Source organism: Zonotrichia leucophrys, chromosome 13 (genome assembly GCF_028769735.1).
Source record: "Zonotrichia leucophrys gambelii isolate GWCS_2022_RI chromosome 13, RI_Zleu_2.0, whole genome shotgun sequence".
NCBI lineage: Eukaryota > Metazoa > Chordata > Aves > Passeriformes > Passerellidae > Zonotrichia > Zonotrichia leucophrys.
Genome location: NC_088183.1, coordinates 1,425,524 through 1,442,130, shown reverse-complemented (window position 1 = coordinate 1,442,130; position 16,607 = coordinate 1,425,524). Strand labels below are relative to the sequence as shown.

Below are 16,607 nucleotides of genomic sequence, written 5' to 3'. Positions count from 1 at the left end.
GGTGGGAGCAGACAAGGAGGAGGAGAGGAGGTGCTGGGATCACGGCAAGCTGCTGGAATGCTGCTGCCTCAGGGAGGAGCATCTGCGTGCTCTGCTCCATGGCCGGGGCCCACAAGGGCCACGAGGTCATCACCATGAAGGAGGGACACGACAAAGAGCTGGTAGGGAGCTCTTCCCTGCCCATGGCCCCTGCCCTGGCGGCGAGGACGGGGGAAAGCCGCAGGAAGGGCGGTGGGGCTTCCACAGGGAGTGGGGATGGGTGTGAGGGGCTGGTGAGGGGTCCTGAGGGCTGGGGGCAGGGGGCAGTTTCTGTGGATAACAAGGAAGAGGTCTGCTCCTGAGCAGTGCAAGGCCAATTTCTCCTCTCTCTGATGTGGTTTCCTGCTCCCATCAACTTCCCAAGTTCTGGGTGCTCAGTACCACTGTCAAGAAACATCCTCTGTGTTTGCCCAGCCCCATCCCCTCCTGGTTTATCTCTGACCATGAGATCCAGGGGGACAGTACCCAGCCATACACTTGAGTTCATTGCCAGCTTTGTTAACCATTCTTCTCTATTTTTTTTATTTTTAGATCAAAATCGCCAAGTAAATTAAGAGGAGCAGGTAAATCCTTTACTTATAAAATGTTCCCTGCAGATTTCTCCAGTTGGTAATTTAAGGACTGTATGTCCTGCACTTTCCTGCTTCAGTTTTAAGGAGACCTAAGCAGAGTCTCAAAGGCTGTCCTTCACCTTAAAAGAAGGGACTCAGATCTATTCACATTTCTTGTTCTGCTATTAACAAGATGTGATTTGTGTTTTACAAGGCTCTAACATTCAACACCATTTCTTTACATCGAGGCTTCACCCACTGATACCTCTTCATAATGTAAGTAAATGTTCAAAAATACCATTTATTCCTCAGGACTCTGGCTTGGAGCTGTGAGTCTTGCAGAGAAAATCTCCCACCTAACAATGTGATCAGCATTTTGTTGCATGTATCTCCTGTCCTTGCCACAGCATGTACCCTCAGGGCAGAAATGTCTGGGAACTCAGCAGGGAAATCATTTATCCTCAGCCTGAGGGAGGCATTGGGTTTGCTTCAGCACTCAGGAAAACTGAGCCTGTTCCAAGGAAAGACCACGGAGGCGTTCCCACCAGCTGGGCAGGAGCTGGAGCAAACTCAGTACCTGAAAAGGTTCCCTAAATAGATCCAAATGCTGCAGGAGATATGAATTGCTGCAACTGAAATTCAGTTTGCAAATTACTGTCTTCTTAATTCGTAAATTCAAAAGAAAATCTTATTTTCTTCATCACTTTTTTGGAGCAAATCTAGAGGTATATTTTTTAATCAGTGTATATGTCCATTTATTTCTCTTGTGAGCTCAGTCAGTGGCTGTGCTTTACACAGAATGAGACAGTCACTCAAAACAGGTCAGTGAAAAAGAAATAATTTTTTTCTGAGACAAGGCAATGCTCTACTTGGAAGCAACTTGTCAAATATGTTATAAAATATTACTTTATTTTACAGTAAGTGAAACTTTTCCACCTTGTTTATTCCTACTGCAGGAAAACATTGTCAAGAAGGAACAACATACTTGTTGGAGAATTTTGATTCTCTTCGGTCCAGATGTAAGGGAGATGTGAAGAACAGATGTCAGAACTGAGATGGAAAGAAAAACTTGAATATTATCCAAAATTACCTCTAGTAATGAGAACCTGCCACATGTTTTGATCTCCCCTCCTACCTAAATTCTCCTCCCCTCCTAAATTCTGTAACACATCAAAATTTTTTTTATAAGTACTAAGAATTAACATGAACATAATAAAATTTCCAACTGCTGCTGCACTGCAAACTGTGAACTGTATTATCTCATATGTCTAATTATATTTTTGTAAGATGATTTGTGGTGACTCTGTTGTCACTATGTGGCTGAATAACCACATAAATGGCTCTAGACATATGTAAGCAGGGTTGGAGGGTTCCATACCATCACCAGGAATTAGATGTTGAGAGCATTTTTTGTGGGTAGACTCCCAAGAAATCCAGGCTGAAGTTTTCTGTGCTTTTACAGGACTTGTGGCTACAGCTCTGTTCTGTCACTTGTGCTAATCAACACATACCTGATTTCAGGGATTAAAAATAAACCTAGCAGTCCATCTCAGATTTAGGGTAACATCTCTTCCTGATTTAAATACACTCTCCAAGCTGTGCTGTGTGTTCAGCCCTGGCTCTGCTGCACCCATCAATTGTCAGCACAACAGAAAGTGTGTGGCCAGATTTTGGGAGCTCAAGGTGCAAATATTCCTTCCTGCTCGAAGGCAGCAAGGCACAAAGGGCAGCTGCTCTCAGCACTCAGAGGAGGCAAAAGAATTGAGCCTGTCTTTCAGCATTTTCCTGACCATCCTGGGCTTCTCTCTGGCTGCCAGCTGAAGGAGCTGGGAGCAGCCAGTGCAGGTCAGTGCTGCTGCTGCAGACAGAGTTCCTGCAGTGCTGCAGAGTTCCTGCAGCATCCCTCCCTCAAACCTGGGATTTGTAATCCTGCTGCAGGCTCACCAAGCTTTTGGATGAAAATGAGAATCTAGGAAGGTGGAATTTCTGAGTTAGATGCTAAGTTGATGGTGCAGTTTAATTCCTCCATGCGTTTGCTTGTTTGCAAAGGGACTCAGTGGAATTTGTGACTTTTTAAAATGTTCTATGCTTTATCTTTGAGGAAGCAAAGAGCTGAGAGCCTGGATGAAAGCAGGGTAAGAAAACACAGAATCCAGCAATTATTTAACTAAGCTTTCTAACACATCAACACCCTGAAAATTTTATCACTTAATTACTTCTTGACTCTAGCTGACAACATTGGACCATGACACTGAAAGTGCAGCAATTCTGCACAGATGTTTGTGCAGAACACTTTTTCTTGATTGCAGTATAATTGTGACATGTACAATGACATGCACATGAGATAAGGACAGAACTTATTTCTTTTTGATAGCTTTATGGCTTAAGTATTTTCATTACCTAAGAACTCTGATTCATTGCATCTTTCTTTTTCTATTACGCCCTCTCACCTCCAACCACTCAATTTTTACTTGGCATTTGTCTCATCCTTGATGGAAGCCTTTAAAAGCAGCTCATTTTAGCTCTTCTTTTTTGATTTTTGCCAAGCACTGAATGATGTGACTGAATTAAATTAAATGCATTTCAAGCATTAGGATGGGCCTCTTCCTGTTACTTAGTCTGATGGGTTTTCTAAGTGAGACCTGCCACACGTAGACGTGTGTGTGTGACATTAATTAGGCCCTTCCAAGCCCAGCAGGTCAGGGTGGGGAGGAAGGTTTGTCCCAGCTCTGACAGAACTCACAGATGGGAACCAGGCAGTTCCATCTTCTCCATCTCCAAACTTAATGCAAGAATGTGCAAATTCAGGCCCGAATCTCAGTGCACTGCGAGCTGTAGAGGGAGGGTAGGGCAAGGAGAGTTAATAACTCATTTTTAACCACTTTCAGCATAACCCAGCCATCCTCCCATGGAGCTGTACCAGCAGGAGAAGGGCACTGGGCAGGGAGGTGCCAGGAGGACGGAAGGGAAGGGAAGGGAAGGGAAGGGAAGGGAAGGGAAGGGAAGGGAAGGGAAGGGAAGGGAAGGGAAGGGAAGGGAAGGGAAGGGAAGGGAAGGGAAGGGAGAAGGGAAGGGAAGGGAAGGGAAGGGAAGGGAAGGGAAGGGAAGGGAAGGGAAGGGAAGGGAAGGGAAGGAAGGGAAGGGAAGGGAAGGGAAGGGAAGGGAAGGGAAGGGAAGGGAAGGGAAGGGAAGGGAAGGGAAGGGAAGGGAAGGGAAGGGAAGGGAAGGAGAATCCTTACTCGAGGCTGCGAGCCAGGTGGCACGAAGCAGCTGAGAGCCGGGGAAATCACAGGCTGCCCTTATCTGCTGGGTGATAACACTGAGCTGGGAGCCTGGGAAGAGCCAGGGAGAGCCACTGCCTGTGGGGTTTATGGACACACAGGGCTGATAACACCATCACAGGCAGAGCAATGTGCCAGGTGGCACCAGGGCACGGCAGGGCTGGACAGGAGCTGCGGGCAAAAGGCAAGGAGGGAGACTCCCAGGGCAGCCCAGGAGTACCTGCTCTGTGGAACAAAGCAGTTTCCAGGATTACTTTGCAGTCTGACCAGCTGGTCTGTGGAGATTGGATATTCCAAAGAGGATGTGGTGATCTGGAGAAGCAGTGGGTTTGCCGGGCAGGCTGAGTGGGATGGGCAGATGGCACACGCTGGCATTCGTGTGTCAGCAAACCCCAGCTCCTTGGCAGGAGATTCTGGAGCGTGAGGAGCCCAGAGACACATTTCTCCAAGGCCAAAGGTTCCCTCAGCACAGAAATATATTAACCATAAAGCTTAATATACCTCGAGAAGAGGAAAGCACTTGGAAGTGAAATTATTTAATTACCTTAAATAATTGCTTGGATTTTTTCCACCCATTTGTAAGAAAATCAGTCTAAAAGTAAGAAGGAAAAAGCCTACTTTTTTTAGGTCCAGAAAAATAATAATGCTTGGGATTTTTTTCTTTTACTATCATGTTCCAAGAAGATATTATTTCCCTGTTTCTTCCATGAAGACATGATGTATTGGATGACCCAAGTTTTCCACAGTCTGTGCTTCTAGAACAAGAATGAAAATGCTGGAACACTCATAGCTTGGGTTTGTGATTTCCTATTAGGATTCTGCAGAGTCCCTGCCCAATAAGCTTTGAATGCTTTTGTCATAGGTGTCACTCCTGCCAAGGATTTGCTCTGGTTGTCTTGAAGTCACCATACTTCAAACTCAATTAAAACTCCTGTGGAAGTCCCTAAAGGGATTGGGAAGTCAGTCACTGATGTTTTTGACAATGGACAGTTAGGGGAGAGGGAGGGAGCTCTTTTATTTCCATTGCCATTGCCTGTTCTGGTTACCATGACATCTAATAAACCCTCATGGAGAAAGGAAGTGTTTTCTGTGGAAATATTCAGTATTTCTACAGGAAGGTTTACAGCATTTGCTTAACACTGAAAGACAAGAGCATGAGTTCTGCAGGCTTGAAGTCGGCCTCCTTTGCTCCAGCTGTGTATTGATGGGGTTTTTTGACAGTTTGCATTCAAGGTTCCACCTGGAATGCAAATATTGGGCAATGTTTGACTTCAGATGAAACGTCTGCTTTTCTGTGTGAAGGGAAGGGAAGGCAGACAGGGCTGGGCATGGCCCCTCCGACCTTGAACCCCCAGCCCAGAGACAAGAGCAGAGCACTTAACAGAAACCTGGGATTTTTAATACCCACATAGCCAAGGACCTTTCATCCTTCCCGGGTTTCAATGAATCCCATTCATTTCAATGAATCCAGGTTTCATTAAATCCCAGTGGTACCCCAGGGCAAGAAGGGCCAGACAGTGCCACGCTTCCCCACCTGCACCAAGTTTAATTTCACTTCACCTCACCTTATCACCCCACATTATCAACCCTATACTTTCAATTTAAAAGGGCTGCATGCAAAATTAAGGACCAGAAGCAGCTTTCCCCGTGACTACACACACCGGAATCCCCTCGGAAGCGCCCCGGGCCTGGGGGTGGAAGGGGCGCGGCTCTGCCCGGCCCTCCCTGCCCGCAGCGGGGCGGTGCTGCCGGGGCCCGCCGCGGGCGGGCGGTCCCTCCGTCTGTCCGTCTGTCTGTCCGGCCGTAACTCTGTCTGTCCGGCCGTCCGTCTGTCTCTAACTCCGTCCGTCCGCCGGTCGGCCCCAGCCGCCGCAGGTCCCCGGGGAGCCGCGGGCGGTGAGTACTGAGGGAAGGGGCCGGGGCACAGCCGGGTCCGGCTCGGACCCTCCTCACTTTCTGCTCGCCGCCGCGGAACGAGCGGGAGGAGAGGAAAATGCCCATGGAAGCCATGAGGAAGCTGGGTAGGAAGGAGCGGGACCCCGAGGCTGAAAGTGAATGTGGCGTTGAGAGCTGAGCTGTTGCTCTCACTTCCCTTCCGCTCTGCCCGGACCCTCAGTGCTGGCGAAGCGCTCAGCGAACCCCGCAGTTTCAGGGGCACACAACGTGCGGGCTTCTTCATGCAGGCTTTTATTGATTTTACCAATTTTTGTTAATTAAAACACAACTATTGCATTATGCAGCGCAGTCCCGGTGTGTTTCCATTGGGATCGGAGAGCCCCAGCCCTGTGGATGCAGCCCGGGCTGTGATGGGCGGTGTGGGATGCCCTGGGCAGAGCTGGCAGCTGCTGCCTGAGGAAATCCCTTTGGGCAGCTCTTCCTCAGCCCATCCTCAGTGCCCGGCCCAGCTGCTCAGTGTGCCACCTTCCCCTGCTAACAGAAAGGGTGGGAGAAGAGCCCTAACGCAGGAGTAACTTGCTGAAAGCCTTGGCAAACTCTCCCTAGAAATCCGGGTGGGATGGAAGCTGCTGGCGGGATCTGCTTCAGCCAGGGCAGGGCAGCCAGCAGGCTCAGCTGCCCTTGGGAGGTGACACAGCTTCCCTGGAATAGCTGGCTGCCAGCAGGGATTCCATGGGATCTTCCCCAAAAATGCAGGAGGCTGCTGCTGCTGCTGCTGCTCGGGAAAAGTGAGGAGATCCCGTATTTGGAGTGGAAGCAGATCCCGTTTTCCACAAAAGTGAGGTTTTATTGTCCGGCTTTGCAGGTTTTCCCACATGAGTGAATGGCTGCTGGTTACTGTGCCAGAAGCGGGGCAGCTCTGTTTCCACATGTGTTCCTTAAACGTGGTTTTCATTATTCATGTTATTTTCAGCCCTTTGTGAAAGTAAATGCTTGTGGCTTGAATGTTTTGCTGGAGGATATGAAGGATTCTGTCAAATTCCAAGGTGCAGGCAGTGTTGTTCCAGTGCTTATCTGGGTGTTATCATGGTAATATTGAATTTCCTTGTTGCTGCACAACAGTCAAGACATTATTTGAAAAAGGTTGTTGTCCAACAAGAGAAAGGTCAAAGATTTAGTTGTCAAAAGGATGTGATATACTTTCCTCTTGTATTCTTAGGGGGTGCATTTTCTAAAGGCCCAACTCTGGTCAGTTTGTGTGGAATTTGGATTTCTGATTCACCTTTACAATTCTCCACAAATTGTTCATGTCTTGTATGGCTTTATGCATTAGTTTTTAGTGCGTGTAAATTTTCCTGTCTAGCAAAGGGTACATGAGGGTGGGGAGTGATCGCATACAGTGAAAATTTAAATGTAGAAAAATAAGGAAAACTGACACGGTGTTGCAGCAACTGACATCATGTTTTGATTCAGTTTCTACTCTGAAATGCTCACATCTGAAGTTTCACCTCGTATTAGTTATTTCAGCAGGTGAATGAGCTTCACAATCCAGTTTTCCCTTACTCTCAAGGTGACTCTGATGTGCCACGGACTGATGAAGTCCAGGCCAACCCTGGGCTGCAGATTGTGCTCCCCCAAAAAGCAGAAGCCAGGCAGATGCTGCCACATCATGGTATCAGAAAGAAGGGCCCAGATGGGCTCCAGAAATAGTCTGGAGGTCTGATGACTTCTACAGACTGCAGGACCTCCCTGTATCTTCATTTTATGGCAGTCAGTTGATGACAGATACTGGAAATTTCCTCAGTTCTGTCTTGTAGTTTTTTTATCTTAAGCGAAGTTTGTCACAACGAGACACTCCCTGAAAGGCCAAAAGCAGTGATAAAAGTGAATTCTGGGTTGTGTGTAAATAGCAGCTTTCAGAATAAAAACTACAGCAGCTCCTTTTTCAAGTTATATGTACAGAATGCCCTTCAGTGTCCAAACCATGAACCAAAGGTGTTTTCTCAGCATTGGTTTTTTTTTTAATGTGTAAGAATAAAATCCAGTTTTATTAGACAAGCCAGAGCTAACGGTTACAAAATTAACACAGGGCAGCACTTTGAGGCAGAAAAGGGTGAAATGAGTGTTGGAAATTGTGATATTTCCTACTGTCCTGACATGGCAAGGGGCAGGGACTGTGTGCTGAAAGGTCCTTTTCATGGCACGGGGAGAAAGCTGTCATGCAAGTCAGCACAAAGAGCCAGTATGTGCTCAGAGCTCAGGAGCCAAAAAGGGTTTTACTTAGAACATTTCCCTACTGTCTGGACAGGACTGAAACCCAGGCACCCCCTCCATGCAGATGTTTTACAGCAGCACCAAACTGAGCTGTCTGGGGTTTGTCTTGGCACATTTCAGAAAATTCCCAGGTTTGACTGAGCTGCCTGCAAGTCCTGGAGGAGGGACAGAAGGAATCAAAAGAATTTTCACTACTGAAATCTTTACTAAAATCTCACAAAACAAACTCATTGCTACACATAAAAAGTAGTTTTGCTTGATTTTTTTCCCCCTCAGCTTTTACAGTGTTGATTTGCTGAGCTTTGGGTGGGTGAGAAGCCTTTTGATTTGTAACTCTGAGCTGGTAAAACAAATAAAACTTCTTGAGCAAATACAGCTCCAAAATGGACTTTTGCAAAGTAGAGCTAACACAGGGCTTTTGTAACACTCCCCTGATTCTCACTGTGTATTTAAGGGGGTTGTGAGGGCTGTAAATCATCCCTGAGCACAATTTGCAGTCCTGTACAGGTGGGTGAGATTGGAAACCTGCAGGGTAGGGCTGGGGTCTCCTCCAGGTGTGATCATCTTGAGCATGTCCCTTCTTGCAGTGCAGGTTCTTCATTTGAAGATCCTGACTCTTCACGTGGCACTCGGTGCTCTGGGCTGGGGACAAGGTGGGCATTGAGCACAGCTGGGGCTGGGAGGGCTTTTCCAGCCTCAGTGATCCTGGGATATTACAGCAGGGATGGATACAGCCCCTGTGACACAGAAAATCCATCCCTGCTGGTTTGGGGTCTGTGTTTGAAACCCTCCTTTCAGTACCAGTTCAGGGGCGCCCAGCAAAGAGTGGCAGGGTTTGGTTATTTGGGAGGGTGCAGGAGCTCACCCACCAAAGAGATGCTCCCTGTCTGGCTCTGTGCTGAATGGAAACTCCTTTGGGAGTCCCAGCATGGAGCAGGAGATGAAACAGAAACTCCTCCCTGGTGTTTTCTGTGTGTTGGCTTTAGATATATCTGCAGCTCCAGGGACAGGGACACCACGGTTGGATTAGTTGGGTGCAATTACTTTCTAATTCATTCTAGAAGTCTCTGAAGAAGCCATTGTAAATATATAATTCTGTATTTGGTTCTGCTCTTGTGGGTTCCTTCTGCTCAGGCTATCCTAAGGCACACAAAGTCACTCCTCTCACTTCTCCCTCCCATACCTTTGGGAAACCCACACTGCAGGGATGGTAACAGGGAGTGTTTTAATTAGGAATATTTCTGTACCAGTAGGGCTGTCCAGCCCTGGCACAGCTGCCCAGGGAAGTGCTGGAGTCCCCATCCCTGCAGGGATTTAAGGCTTGTAGATGTGGCACTTGGGGACGTGGGTTAGTGGAGGCCTTGGCTCTGCTGGGAGTGGTTGCACTGGGTGACCTCAGAGGCATTTTCCAACCTGAATGACTCCACAGTTCTGTGGTGCTGCAGCTGCTTGAGAAATGGTGATTAACTGAACACATTCTGGGGCAGACTCAAGTGGCATCCTTAGCACTGCCAGTTCCAGTAGCGATTTATTAATTGGTACAATTAATTCAGGACAATTGGACAATTAATTGGGCGATTAATTCAGCAGTGAGCGTTCCATGGACAGGAGTCTGGCTGATGTTTGCACTGCACAGAGAGGACGTGAGCAGCACATCAAATCCATGTTGTCATTGGCATATGGGACTGCAGGGCCACAAAGGGAGGCCTGGCAGTGACACTTCTCAGGGTTCTCTGGCTGGGTCTCACCCAGACCAGTGAGTTTCTGGCTGACATGTCCTCACTGCACTGGTGGTACCAGGTATTGGGGCTTAAGGAGTTTTCTGGGGAATTCTGGATGTTTTCTGCAGGTGGGAGAGCTGTCTAAGTGCTGGAAGTCACTTGGTATGCTCAACTTCCATTATGGTTTGTCTCATCAAGAGTTTGCTCTTTCCCAGTCAGGCAATATGTTCCCAGGATTAAATTATTGATATAATTACTCTGTTTTACTGTCTGTGGGCAGCTTGGTCTAGAGCACCAGTTCCAGCAGAAGTGTCCTACCTACCTGTCATTGTGCCCAATAATATGTTTTTTCACTTCTGTACATTATTTTGATCAGGTGCAATTTCCTTGTGAAACCAGTTTTGCAAAAGTGTGAAGTGCTTTTTTTTTGCAGCGTGTCATTGGCTGTAAAAAAAACACTTCTTAGGTAATAAACCTTTACAGTACTTGGCAGGCGAAATCCCTGCATCAAAAAAAGAAAACAAAAAAAAAAGAAACAACCAACCCACAAGAGATGTAGACTGAGCTGTGCTTTGCTGAACATGTCCCACTTGCAGTTAATTTTTAGCAGCTGGGCTGGAGTGGCTGTGGCACTACAATAAACCCTCTGTCTGGCTTTGCGAGGTGGAACAGGCTGCAGGCAGAGATTTTCTCAAGGAAGCCTCCCAGAAAGGCAGAGCTGCTGCATTCCTGTCCATTTCCCAACCCTGCCAGCAGCAGGTGTATTCCACAGGATATCAGCTTCCCTCCTGGGAAAGGTCATTCCTTGCTTCACAGGGATGCAGTGTGGAGGCTTCCTTGAGAAAATCTCATTTTCTCAATTCCCAGGCAAGCTGAGAGGTTCCCAGTTTGCTTGGAAGTTGCTTTCTCTCTGCTAAACTGAGAGTTGCATCCCTTGCTTTTCATAAATGCTGTGTTCAGTCTCACATTGTACATTCATTTTTGGTTTAATGATCCTTCTTTGTGTTTTCAGTGAGTCCTGGTGATGACAGCGATGACGGAGACCAACCATATCCATGAATTGATGGAAGGGCCAGAAGGAGATGATGCCAAGTGCAGTTTCCATCACACCATGTTCCTGGAACCCCAAGAGAAGAAGAGGAACATGAAGGCTCTGCTGGTTAAGCGAGCAAAAGAAACTTGCAGCTGCACCCCAGCCAAAATTAAAGATTGTGTTTTGGGGTTTTTCCCCATCTTACAGTGGCTCCCTAAATACAACTTCAGGGAGTACCTCCTGGGGGATGTAATGTCTGGTGTCATCGTGGGGGTCCTGCTGGTCCCACAGTCCATTGCCTACTCCCTCTTGGCCGGGCTGGAGCCCATTTACGGCCTTTACACCTCCTTTTTCTCCTGCATCATTTACTGCATCTTCGGCACCTCGCGCCACATCTCCGTCAGCATCTTCGGCGTGGTGTGCCTGATGCTGGGCCAGGTGGTGGACAGGGAGGTGGAGAGGGCTGGCTACCAGCTGGAGGCAGCCGTGCCCAGTGCCCTGCCAGGCCCGGGGGGGCACGGGAACGGCACTGGGAACGGGACAGAGCCGCTCTGTGACAGCGGCTGCTACGCCATGGCCGTGGCTGCCACCGTCACCTTCATCTCGGGGGTGTACCAGGTAAGGGCACGTGGAGCTGGCCCGCACCTCCTGTGGCTTCTTCTTCTTGCTTTTATTTTATTAATGCAGTGATTTCACCTGCCAAGTACTGTAAAGGTTTGTTACCTAAGAAGCGGCTCTTTTACAGCCGGTGACACGCTGCAAAAAAAAAGCACTTCACACTTTTGCAAAACTGGTTTTACAAGGAAACTGCACCTGATCAAAATAATGCACAGAAGTGGAAAACATATTAATAATAAGTAGGTAGGACACTTCTGCTGGAGTTGCTGTTGGCCTTGTGTTAGACATAGATATGAGACTAGACATTTGCGCTTTTTTTGGCAGAATATTACATTTTTTATTATGGAGAGTTCATTTTTATATGATATTAGAAGGTACTGTGTTTGAATGTAATTGGTTAGTAGTCTAGTGAAACTCAGTTCATTGGTTGCTACGGGTTATTGTACGTCTCTATCAAACTTTTCAAGTTTTAGATAGCTTACATATTTTCTTCTAGTATTCTAATATTCTTCTGTATTAATATTCTAATGAGATAGAATTCTTGTTTTTGTAAGCGCATCTTATTTTTTTCACAAGAATAGATTGTCATGTGCATTGATTTTCATTCTTAGAATTTGTTTCTCATTGAAACTCAACAGACGAACTTAATTGAGTTCAAATAGTAATAAGGCTTGATTTTATAAGGCCTTTCTTTTGTAAAGTTTTACCTGCACTTCCAGCTCTTGGTCCCACCTCTGCTCACCACCTTCCTTGCTGTGGCCTGAAGCTCTGTTTATGTTTTTGGCATTAGACCCCATTTCATCAGGCCAAAATGTGTGTATCATCTCCTAATTCCAGTCTTTAATCGTTTGCCTTTAACGAAGAAAAATTTGGACAGTAAAAGTATCTCCAGTTTCCTTTTATTTGTAAATGTGCTTTTAAAAATTTGCTGTTTGCCCATTTGAAGCCAAAACAATGCTATTGCATGGGAAGGATTCTACTGAGAGGATACAAATATTTTATATTTACATATCTCTTTTTATTTTCTAGAATTCACTGCTTGCCTAAATTAAAGCAGGTATCCTTGTTTTTAGAGTCTTATACATTAACCAGAATGGGATTAATTTTAGCAGTACTGCAGAGCTGTGGTATTTGAGTTTGTGAGTTCACATTCATTTGTTCTCATCTGTCCAGGGTGACAGCCAATCAAAATATATAGGAGAGGAGCAAAACATGTTTGTGACACTTTAAAACACAGGTTTTAGACACAAACTGGAACTTTTTGTACTGCAAGTTCCTGTTGAGTTATTTCAGAAATATCCTGGGCCTCCCAGGCTACACTGGATTTTTGGGTTTCATCTTTCATCCCTGTGGGATGGGTGCAGTTTGTGAATTGCACTTAATAGTCTTTGCAAGTGAAAATACAGTTAAGTTTCTTTATCTGAAGAAATCAGATCACTTTATCTTCAGTCCCTCTGAATATTATGCATATTCTCTACAGGCCAACACCCTCAAATTTATTTTTTTCAACCAAAATTACATATTCTTTATATCAGAAACTTTGCAATCAAATAATAAAAAGAAAATCTTCTCACACCAGTTAATACTAACTAGATAAGCTTAGAACAACCTTGAATTAATTATCAAGGCTATAAGGGAGCCTTTGAGAGCTGTGAGCTGATTTCAGCCAGTGCAGTTCCAGACCTGCCTTATCTTCAGTAATTCTGTGAGATTCTTATGGAGTTCCCAGTTATCTCTGTTTTTATGATCTGCAGCAGAGGAGTTTGCAGCTCACAGACTTTCTGAGTCAGAGGCACCAAACTTTCTGCAGTGCAAAGGACAGTTGTCACCCCACAAGCTGTGGTTTTATTGCAGGCTCTGAACTCCAGTGCAAGGCAGACAAAGGCCAGCAGGGAAGGTTTAGATCCTTGCAAAGTTCACAGAGTTTATAGGAACTGAAAGAGAAATGGCAAAAAGCAGGCAGTATTTCAAATGTGGGGTTTGGATTTTTCTTCATTTTTTCCCCACCAGGGTAATTAGCAGAGCAGATAATAAACATTTGTTCAGGGAATGAAGATCTCCCAAAAAGTTTGGTTGGAATACTTTTATATACAGGGAGTATATAATAATTATATATATATATGTATATATGTATATATGTATATATGTATATATATATGTATGTATATATATTATATTGGTATAAAATATATATGTAATATATTATATATGTTAAATATAATATATTATATATCATATATCGTATATTATATATCTTATATATAATATATATTATATATAATTATATTTATATTTTTATAAATATAAATATTATATTTTATATAATTTTAATATAATTATATTTATAATATACTATTTAGTATTTTAATAATATTTTATTTTATATAATATATATTATAATATATTTTTAAAATACTTTGAATACAGGGAGAATTTTCTCCCTGCTCGGACCATGCCTGGTCCTCCAGGGCCGTGCACAATGTTGGGTTTTTTTATCCCAGCTGACAAAATCTGTGGGATTTGTGTCCTGACATGTTGTGTGTGGTTGGTTCCTTCCAGGTGGCCATGGGCTTCTTCCAGGTGGGCTTTGTCTCCGTGTACCTCTCGGATTCTCTGCTCAGTGGGTTTGTCACAGGGGCCTCCATCACCGTCCTGACCTCACAAGTCAAGTACCTGCTGGGCCTGGACATCCCTCGCAGCGGGGGCGTGGGCTCCCTCATCACCACCTGGATAAACATCTTCAGGAACATCCACGCCACCAACATCTGCGACCTCATCACCAGCTTCTTGTGCTTCCTGGTGCTCGTCCCAGCCAAGGAGCTGAACGAGCGCTTCAAATCCAAGCTCAAGGCTCCGGTTCCGGTGGAGCTCTTTGTGGTCGTGGCTGCCACTCTGGCCTCTCACTTTGGGAAGCTGAAGGAGAATTATGGCTCCAGCATTTCAGGGCACATCCCCACAGGGTTTCTGCCCCCTCGCCCTCCAGTGTGGACCCTGATTCCCAGCGTGGCGCTGGATGCCATCCCCATTGCCATCATTGGCTTTGCCATCACCGTGTCCCTGTCGGAGATGTTTGCCAAGAAGCACGGCTACTCCGTGAGGGCCAACCAGGAGATGTACGCCATTGGCTTCTGCAACATCATCCCCTCCTTCTTCCACTGCTTCACAACCAGCGCGGCTCTCGCCAAGACCCTGGTCAAGGAGTCCACGGGCTGCAGGACGCAGGTGTCCGGCATGGTGACCAGCCTGGTGATCCTCCTGGTCCTCCTCGTCATCGCCCCTTTGTTCTACTCCCTGCAGAAATGCGTCCTCGCCGTCATCACCATCGTCAACCTCCGCGGAGCCCTGCGCAAGTTCAGGGACCTGCCCAAGATGTGGCGCCTGAGCAGGGTGGACACGGTGATCTGGGCGGTCACCATGGCGGCCACGGCGCTGGTCAGCACCGAGATCGGGCTCCTGGTGGGGGTTTGCTTCTCCATGCTCTGCGTCATCTTCCGCACCCAGCGCCCCGAGGCGCCGCTGCTGGGCTGGGTGGCCGAGTCGGAGACCTACGAGTCCCTGTCTGCCTACAAGAACCTGCAGACCAAGCCTGGCGTGGTGGTGTTCCGCTTCGAGGCCCCCATCTACTACATCAACAAGGAGTGCTTCAAATCCACCCTCTACAAGCAAACCGGGGTCAACCCCGCCTGGGTGAAGGCAGCCAGGAAGAAAGCAGAGAAAAGAAAGCTCAAGCAGAAGGAGGAGGGGTCTGGGGACAAGCAGAGCAGCCTCCCCGTGGATTTGGGGTCGGAGCCGGTGGGGTTTCACACCATCGTGATCGACTGCTGTGCCGTGCAGTTCCTGGACACGGCCGGCATCCGCACGCTCAAGGAGGTCTGCAAGGACTACAGGGACATCGACGTCCACGTGCTGCTGGCGCAGTGCAGCCCTTCTGTCAGGAGCTCCCTGCTCCGAGGGGAGTTCTTCCAGCAGGGGGAGGACCAGCTGCTCTTCCACAGCGTGCACCAGGCCGTGGACTTTGCCCTGGGCACGCAGGGGCACGGCGCTCCGAAGAAATAGATTGGAAAGAGAGGGATTGGAGCAATGGCTGGGCAAACGTGTCTGTACATGTGTGAAATCAATGTGTTTGTGCTCAGGGAGCAGGGCAGGGTGGTGCCAGCACTCTGGTGCCCTGCAATCTCTCTGGATTTACCTGCCTGGGGTAGTGATTCCATGGCAGGTGCTGAATGAAGGCAGTTCTTAACCTGATTGCGGCCAATCTGCAGATCTTAAGTTTCCATGGGGTTGTTCAGCTCATGTCCTCTCTAGAGCTTTCTGTGTCTCAGTTCCACTCTGAAAAGTGATCAAGTCTTTTTTGCCACTCTGTCCTTGTGGATGGGGTGGGATTTTGGAGTAGCCTGGACATCCTGTGCAGCTGAAGAATGAGGCAACTCATTTCTCATCCCTCATTCTGGCGTTGCTTTCCATCACCACGCCCTTGTGTTTGCCAAGGAAAGGCTGCCAGGGACTGTTTGCTCTGGTCTTTACTGGGCAGTGCTTCAATTTGCAATCTCCCTGAGTTTCAGATAGAGAAATCAAATCTAAACATGCAGGAAAATATCTCAATGAATATCTTCTAAGCAAGCACCTCTCACCTGCAGAGGTTTTGGCACTGCCTCCTAAATTCAGCCAGGCCACAAGGACATGGTTATCTCATTTCTGCACAGGCCTTTACCTGCCTGTGCCCATGGAAATGCTGCCTCTCCAGCTTGATTTTAATGATTTCTTTTCCACAGATGACTCTCTAGAAGTCTGATTCATTCTTATGGTCAGTCAGTTGTTTTCCTAATATTTAGGAGCTCTTTAGAATTATGAACATTAGATATAGAAAATATCTAGCTCTTTAATTTTGACCAAAAAAGTCCCATCTAGGCAGTTTTTTATGCCAGGTAGAGGGAATCACAGGCACCAAAGTGAAAAGGGACAAATAAATTATCCAGCACGTGCCCAGATGTGTCCATGTCACACAGACTGTGCATGAATGCAGGATTTATTGGCTATAAACCCTTTGCTCTGTCCTGGACTTTATGCAATGGGAGTGCACACACCATTGGAAAAGGAGCCAGGAAAATTCTTTCCTGGACCTTTTTTTTACCAGGTCAGTATAAATAGAGCTTTTTCCTTTGATTTTAAATTCTGTGGAAGTGGAGAGTGCCTG

The 16,607-nt window shown here is 46.7% G+C and overlaps 1 protein-coding gene across 1 annotated transcript; it reads left to right on the top strand.

The window, feature by feature from the left end:
• The first annotated feature begins 5,542 nt into the window (after positions 1-5,542).
• Positions 5,543-16,343, top strand: SLC26A2 (solute carrier family 26 member 2). Its single transcript, XM_064724894.1, has 3 exons — positions 5,543-5,767; positions 10,775-11,413; positions 13,973-16,343. Exons 2-3 carry the CDS (start codon positions 10,787-10,789, stop codon positions 15,467-15,469), a joined length of 2,124 nt encoding a protein of 707 aa, XP_064580964.1. The 5' UTR covers positions 5,543-5,767; positions 10,775-10,786; the 3' UTR covers positions 15,470-16,343.
• Positions 16,344-16,607: the final 264 nt, after the last annotated feature.

Coding starts and splice junctions, on each gene's coding strand:
- SLC26A2 (XM_064724894.1), top strand. CDS start 10,787: ATGACAGCGATGACGGAGACCAACCATATCCATGAATTGATGGAAGGG. Junction 11,414..13,972: donor TCATCTCGGGGGTGTACCAG/GTAAGGGCACGT, acceptor GGTTCCTTCCAG/GTGGCCATGGGCTTCTTCCA.